Raw genomic sequence first — 8,385 nt, forward strand, 5'->3', positions numbered from 1 at the left:
TCAGGAAAGTAAGCATCTCAAGTTCAACTATTCCAGCGATTCGTAATAACAAGATAAAAATACAAATTATAAAAAGTCGTAGCGTCTTAAATTTGTCATCAGAAAATTCATCCACAATCAAAAAAAAAAAAGAAAAAAGCAACATCACAAAAAAGGAAGTTAATAATAATAATAATAATAATAATAATAATAATAATAATACATTTGGTACTTATGTAGCCCATTCCAAAGCATGTCTCAATGGACTTTACAATAAAGAGAAAAATTAAAAAATTTGATACCAATTTGTTTTAAAAATATGAGAAAAATACTAAATATCTGGATATAAAAAAATATATATATATACATAGTCAAGTCAAAAAGTCGATATCATTGTCCAAAAGAAGAAGTTAGATGGGACAGGAACCCATGACCCGGAGCCTACAACTCTACTGTGTTCGTGTCACGGCGTTTTCACAGACCGATTTATTTTTAGATTGAATTTCCCGCTAATGAGACTCCCACAGGAGCCCGATGACCAATTACAAGAAATTAAGCTGACGTCATAGGGTCACCGAACCGGAACTGCCTTTGTTTTTTCCGGAAAAGATAGTCTAAAAATAGATCGGTCTGTAAAAATGCCGTTACATAGGCCCAGTATGGGAGCTGTAGGCTCCGGGGCATGGGTTCCTGGATGGGATAAGAGCTAAGAAGTGAACTTTAGACTTTCCAAATACCTCAGAAGACCAAAAGTGGGCAAAATTAACGCGGCTTTGATATCATGGCCAACAGAGGATGGCGCACTTCTTTGCTGAATGAAACGTGGAATAAAGTAGAATCGGTGAGGACTGTACTTGGTGCCGAACAAGAAGTATTAGGGCCGATTTACACGATGCGATGTTGTCGCATGGGGCAGGCTGAGGACAGGCCGACGATAGGACTTACGATTGTCGCTGCGTTTTAAAACATGTTTTAAAATGCTACGACATTTTTTCAGACGTACACAACAATCGTAAAACATGTCGTGGGCCTGTCGTAAGCCGTTGACACACGCGACAAAGTCGTACCGTGTAAATCGGCCCTTAGAGAGACTCTTGCTACCTCTCTTGAACTCTCCACAATTTTGTAGTTATGTTTTCGCGACAATCTTGTTCTGCTTTAGCATTTACCTCTCTTAACACTCTTGCGGGTGACCAGAATAACCTCGGTGACATAAACAGGGGCACCCAACAACCAATTTGTTGTAAAATGTATTATTATACCCCAGTTAATGAAAATAAATGTTATTAAGGCATTTTCAGGTGTTTTTCAGTGTTGCTGGGAAAACACTATCTGTTCCTTTTTCCCAGCAAGACACACAAGAAATTTCCCAGCCAGCTAGATAAGATTGGTTGGTTTCCCAGCCAGCTGATCAAATTTATTTCCCAGCCAGGAATTCCGCGCGCTTTCAAATCCCTCGATCCAAAACGACCGAACAAAAGCGACAAAACCGGGACAAAACAGGTTTTTTTCCGCAAGCGCAATCACTCTGACCAGCCGTCGTTTTTTTGTGTCTAGGGAACAGGTTTTTTTTTTTTTTTTTTTTTTTTTTTTTTTTAGTCGTCCTCAGTTTTCAGAGTTTCTACAGCCAGTTCGGATTGAAATGCTAGAAAAAGTCAGTAATTCCCAGGCAAAACCTCTATCAATAACAAAATTTCCCAGCCAGCTCATCGAAACACCTATATTTTTGCCAGCCAGCAAGATTCCTCTGGGGAACAGATAATGTGAGGAACAGATTCGTTGGGTGCCCCTGCATAAACCCAAGATAACCTTTTACCACGGTAAATTTTACCTTTGGAATGGGGTTTACCTCGGAATTCAATTTTAAATCCTGTTAATCATAGTTTTTTCCAACATTCCAAACTCACAAGTCAAACAGAATAAACAATCAGGTGGATGGGAAAAGGCAAGATTCTAATGTGGAGCCAAAAACGGGCAAACGTTTAAGATTCGAATTTACTCTCTAACAAGAGGCGCTAAGTAGCCTATACTCATGCGCTGCCAGGTTATTTGTACTTTTGTTGACAGTTTAATAATAATAATAATAATAATAATAATAATAATAATAATATTGTACACCACAAAAAGAGGTATATAGGTGTTACAATAATCTATTTGAGAGAAGTTGCTCTTTATCGAGTGAGTTCATTGACCTATACTTTTCATCTTTATTTGAAAGAGTCTGTTTTTTTCGATGGGTCCATAGACCTGTACTTTTTAAAACAATTTGAAGGAAGTTCCTATTTTTTCTCTGGGTCCATTGAAATGTAAATTTCTCTCCTCTTTCTTCCAGTTTGCTGCAATTTCTGAAGTAGATTTATGCTTTCTTATTATTTGTTTCCTTTCTATATTTGATAATTCACATAAACATCTAAGAAATGCAACCTTATAGTTTGTTTCAAAACAATTAAATTTACTTTAAATAATAGAACAAAAGAGATCAATAACAGAATCTGCATTTGAAAATACTTTTGCTACATTTTTTGGTTCAGAACCATTGTATACCAAAACGTGGTAACCCATCTTTGCTTTGCATACCACTGGAAAACACAACTAATGCAGTAGCTAGAAATTCACATCAAAAAGCCTGTGCTGCTTTCCTTATTATCCAAAATGGCAGTTTTAAGCTGTTGTTTACTGGGAACCACTTTACAAGATAAATTTCCCAGACATCTTGGTCTATGAATAACTTTTACATGGCCAGCGGCCTACGTCTAATTTCTTTAGAAAATCAGAAATAAAAACATATTTTGCTGGAGTAACATTTCTGATAAATTGCTCTTCCATTCTCAATGTTACTATCAACTGTTTGAGAGGTGCAATAGTTACAAGACTTTTAAGGTGAAAAACAAATAGAATAAAATGACACAGGAGAAGACAGATAAACATCATTTAAGTGCTCCTAGGGTCTAAAATTTTCGTTTCGAACATATAATGAATGAACAATGCTTCCACTGTTGCTTTACATTTTAATAATGTTAACACATTTTAATTTCATAAGTAACAGATGTTTGTGCACATATATGCTGAAAAAAATGTACCAAATTCATTAATGAATCTATTTCAATTGAAGTACATGTTGCAAATGGGTCCCATACCTACTAAATCTCTGCCATGAGAGTAAAAAATTTTACACCTCCAATTAGGCAGACAGTATATTGCTACTGTGTAAAGTTCAAGTGTTAGAATATATGCATAATTATCCATGAGCAAAGAATCAAAGGCAGCTAACATTGATATAACATAAGGAAAGTCTGAAATTATAGGAAGTGCACTAATTAGCAAACCACTATAACTATCACTGTATGTCAACTGATAATTAAGGTAGCTTAAGTTATAACCATAACAGGCAAATCTGTCAAAAATAGGAGTCCCTGTTTGCATGATTGTGACAAAGCTGAATACATACGGTATTATTCCCAATGTTTATAATTTGAACCAAGTCAACTGAAGAGGTTATTGGATTCCTGAAATTTTAAACAAGTGCCGACAGAGACATTGCCACACGTTGTGTGCCTGCATTTGCCGTACCAAATACTTCAACATTACCTTGACTGTATGGTGCGGCAATAGTTTTAGTTGGATCAACAATTCCTAGACCTGGGTTGTTTGTACGTCATTTGCGAGTCGAATTAACTCAGGAATGTAAAAGCAATACAAATAGATCTTTGTAAAGCCTCAGATGATTAATTTGTTACATTTCATAAATGTGAACCAAACTTTTCAATACTGGCAAATAAATGGCCATTAAGTAAAACAAAAGTAAGACAGAAAACCAGAATTTCCCCTTGAAGCATCCTCTAAATTCCTTTGCCACCAAATAAACAGAATGCATATCAACGACTAGTCTGTATCAGGGGCGGATTTAGGAGGGGGCGAAGGGGCCGTGGCTCTCCCTTTCAGTTCGTCGGAGATTTATTTTTTGTCAAAATATACAACAATTGTATAATTTTGTAAGCAGTATGTTGCAGCTTTTGATTTTTTTAGCTAAAGCATGATTTTTTGCTAATAGTATGACCAAAGTTGTGCGAAAAAGCTTTCAACGTTACCGGCGTTAATGTTATCCTTTTGAAATGACGAAGAAAACTGGATGAGAATTACCGTGACTTGTCTACAGTCAACCTATTTTACAGAGACTGTAACAACGTAAAATCTTAATGTCTATATATATATAATTATATATATTTTGGTTAGGTACAATGAGAATAACATTGTGACACGTACGTGCTTATGACCTGTTCCATCAAATCAAGAACCCTGTGTTCATTGCTGGCTTTTACACTGCCAAGCATCTTTTTGGATTCAGGGTAGGACTTAGCCGTTCGTTAAACCAGGGTTCGACATTGGATGTTATTGAGGCATACAGGCATATTAACGTGGTGAAAGATCAGCTGGCAGATATACGCAAGGATGCAAAAACAGTGTTTGCGCATTCAGTGCATGAAAAGATTCAGAAAATGGCTAAGAAAGCATACGTAAAGATCACCATCCCGCGCACTTGTGGTATACAGACACTTCACTCGTTTCTTCCAAGGCTGTTGTGACTTTGGAGCGAAGAGTCACAAACCATGCATCATTATAACCACAAATTATAATTTTATTCAATATGGAATCCTGATATTTTACTTTCCAGATTGCACCAGATTGCATGTAAGAGCACCCAAATTTTCAAAATTTTCTGGGGGGGCATGCCCCCAGGCACCCCCTACAAAGTAGCGCCTAAGGCGCTACCGAGGCGCGCTAACGCGCGCTGATTAGTATTCTTGTTCGGCCCCCACTTTCAAAAAATGCTAGATCTGCCCCTGTGTATTGTTGAAAGAATTCCCCATTTTGACTTCGTCCCATGCCCATACTGACAATAGCAGAAGTTCTAAGAACAGTTCAGATTGCAAAACGGCGGATCAGTTTTTTCTCAGGTAGTCTCAGTTTCGCTCAAAGCTGCCCTAAGGTTCTCAAAGATCACTAGGAGCTGAGATGACCGGCATGTTGATGGAGATCAGTTTGAATGATCTTTATGTTGATCCCCGCTCTCGTGCAAAGTGTTTATTTGTAACACAAATTAGAAAAAATATATATAATTTTGTCTTTAATGTCAACAACTTAGCTTTGGCTCCACAATCGAAAAAGATTTATTCTAACAGCTCGATCCATACGACCGCGACTACGATCACAAAGTTTGTACAGTCAAGATTCGATGATTCGGACGCGACCATGCACATCCAAGAGAAAATGACACATCTTAAGGGCTAGACTTTCAAAAATCCTTCGTCTCGTGTGGATTCGCGTCCGAAAAATCATGCTTCGCTCGCCAAAACATTTTCTCCCGGGATTCCCGTGAGGTGGAATTTAAGGGGTTGAAACATGAGAGGGATGGTTGATTTCTTCAAACATGCACTGTTTATTTTGTCATGCAAAATGGACTGATATTCCAAGCATACATACATTTTAAGACTGTAATACTTCTTAACAAGTCTTTCTATTAATTTTTCTGACTCAACAATACATTTGTCAGCAGCTATTAATTGTTTTGAATAATCCCCTACCCCCCGCCCCACGTAAAGTTACAGTCTGTAAATGTATGCAAGCATAAATTTCCATGCACTAATGTCACACGGAAAACAAGAAATGGAGGGCATTTTATACCTCATGCGCTTACTGCGCATGAGTAATAAATCCAATAAACTCTTGTTCTTAGGCCATCGTAGCTTCATTAGGAAAATAACACAAACAGCGGTGATGAACATTGTATTCCAACGCATTCCAACGACATCAAATGGGATCACTTTGACATTTTAGCGTCCGGAAAAACTGACTTTCACTGTAAAGTTAAAGAGACTTTGTTCATTCAAGAGCTAAAGCCTTCCCTTAATGTAAATATTAGTAGTGAGAAGTTATTGCTGTTTTAGCTATTATTTTTCATTATGTCTAGACACGTACTGCTGCAGATCATTTTTCTCAGTCTAGGTTCCAGACCCCTATTGTTTACGATATATATATATATATAGTTTTTAAAAATTGTAACGGTCACTTTTGAAAATGTGTGTTGACTAGCATACGAAACGTCAAGTTTTATAAAAATGCGTTGGAATACAATGTTTATCACCGCTGTTTGTGTTATTTTCCTAATAATAAATCCAAGTTGCCTTTTTGTTTGTCCAAGTAGCAGGTGATCGGAGTTGAGCGTGACACGAAAGAAAGTTATCGCATGTCCATTTCTCGTGCTTCTCTGTCGATCCCGTTACACTCGACAGAGTGAGAAAAGGGGTGCAAACAAAGAGCTGCTTGTTTGCCGCTTCGCGTAACCGCATATCAAGTTAAACAGTTATCGAGGGAAAAACAAGGCCCGGTTATTCAAAAGCCGATTAACGCTAATCCCAGATTACAAATTAACCAAGGAGTTTATTTCTCTCCTACCAAATGCTTGTCCTTTACGTTAGGAGAAGTCAATTGTGAAAAACAAAAATAAGATAAATAAACTTTCACCAAAAAGTTGAAAACATGAAACAAACGTTTACGAAAATCCTGGATTAATTTAATCGCGGCAATTCCACGGTTTTCTCACATAAAGATACTTTGCGTGACAAAGAGATGAAGTTCTCTTGATTGAAGAAAGATGCGCCTTGGCTTGCATCGAGTGGAGAATTTGAGTCTATAAACTTGGAATATAAAACTGAAAAAAATGGAAACAAATTTGCAGCTGGGTCCAGCTAGGTGTTAGCCTAGTCTGGGGCTGCTCTGTACGATGACAAATCTAATGAATGAGTTTTTTTTGTAAATAAATGGAATGAAACAATACGAAATTTTACCATACCTCCTGGTCCATGTTGTGACACTTCAAAAAACACACGCTGGATGGAATACAATCCGTCTTGGCAGTCTTCCACCGACCGGACAAATCCAGCCCCGACACCGTACTTCACATTCTCGATATACTGCATCAACGAATCGTTCAACTTTTTCAAGTGATCTATCACAAAGTCCACATCATCCAATGTTTTTGGCCGTATTCCCCACTTCTTGTAAGTGAAATGGACCTGAAGATCGCGGCCAACCTCACAGATCGGCTGCCAGCAGAACTTATTGGGTCCCAGCATCCAATCGCCTGCGAAGTAGTTTTCGTCGTATGGCGTACCAAAGTTGCTCTGCAAAAAGTGCTTGACTTGAGCTATCGCTTTAATCTCGTGTGGTTTCAATTGGTTGCTATTCACCGATCGATCGATTTGAAGAGCTCGCTTATACAATCGCAATGCCGCAACCGTCCGGTCACGGATGGCGCCAGGATGTGAGTTGTACGGACTGAAGTCTTGACGGATGCTCGCCGGAGTGGAGTCAGGGTCGTAAACGGCGTTGTTAGGGTGCATCTCGTAATATGTAGATTTGACTTTTGCTAGAAATTCATCCAGTCCGACGCGCTTAGCTTCATTGGAATATTCACAACGTTTGGCTTCGCTAATAATCTTGTCCTTTGATCCTTCTCTCATTACTTTGCAGTTTTTAGTTTGGGACAGTCTTGTCCCACCGACTGCAACAAGGATGATTCCAACTAAACAGAAGACAACCACCACACCTAAAGCGATGTAAAACGGAACTTTAGAGGGTGCTTGTACCTCTCTTAAAATGTACTTCTTACCAGGAACCTCCATTTCTAACCACAAGGGAATCTCAATGTGAAAATTACGCAACCGTGACTAAACATGTCAAGTTAATCCAACACTCGTGTTGACTTAAGGGCCTGTCATTTGATCTTGAATTCAAGGACAGAGAGGAATGCTAGCTATAAATCGGCTATTTATCTGATTATTTAATGATTTATTCATTTATTTATTTGTTCCTACAAAAATAGTCTAAAATGAAGGTAAAGGGAAACAAAACAGAGGTAAAGAAACAAACAAATCACTTAGGTGTTTTTCAGTTTACGTCATAGTCGCCATGTTGGCCTGAGGGCAGACTTGTCACTGATTTGCAGTTTTGTTCACTTTTAGCGAATATAATGTCACGGTGGCTTATCGACGTTATGCTAAAATCGCGGACAATAGAATTTTACAGGTTTGGTGAAGAACACTAGCCCAGCCTAAGGACGCTACTCTGAGAGACTCATTGCGAAAGGCCAGCCATTATCCACATTTAAGAAAGATATAAGAAATCGTAAGAACTTGCTTGTTAATCTCGTAAATTATGGGCACGGCTGACGGAAAATCTCAAATTGCACTCTCTTAGGGCTCATGCAACTGGAGAACTTTCAAAGCGTCACCACGAAATGCACAAGCAAGATCATACGATTCTTTATTTATTATATACTCAACAAATGACTTCATCGCTGCATGTGTTTCCATAGCAACTTCCGTATGGCAAAGCTAAAATTGACTT

General features: G+C 38.2%; 1 protein-coding gene across 1 annotated transcript in view; it reads right to left on the reverse strand.

Moving 5' to 3' along the window:
• The window catches only part of LOC138038530 (uncharacterized), a 32,554-nt gene that overhangs the window by 8,780 nt on the left and 15,389 nt on the right, over positions 1-8,385 (reverse strand). Inside the window, exon 2 of the mRNA XM_068884458.1 lies at positions 6,830-8,385. This exon is cut by the window's right edge and continues 714 nt beyond it. Coding sequence (XP_068740559.1) covers positions 6,830-7,661 — 832 coding nt within the window. The 5' untranslated portion in view covers positions 7,662-8,385. The remainder of the gene's footprint in view (positions 1-6,829) is intronic.

Source organism: Montipora capricornis, chromosome 2 (assembly GCF_036669925.1).
Source record: "Montipora capricornis isolate CH-2021 chromosome 2, ASM3666992v2, whole genome shotgun sequence".
Classification (NCBI taxonomy): Eukaryota; Metazoa; Cnidaria; class Anthozoa; order Scleractinia; family Acroporidae; genus Montipora; species Montipora capricornis.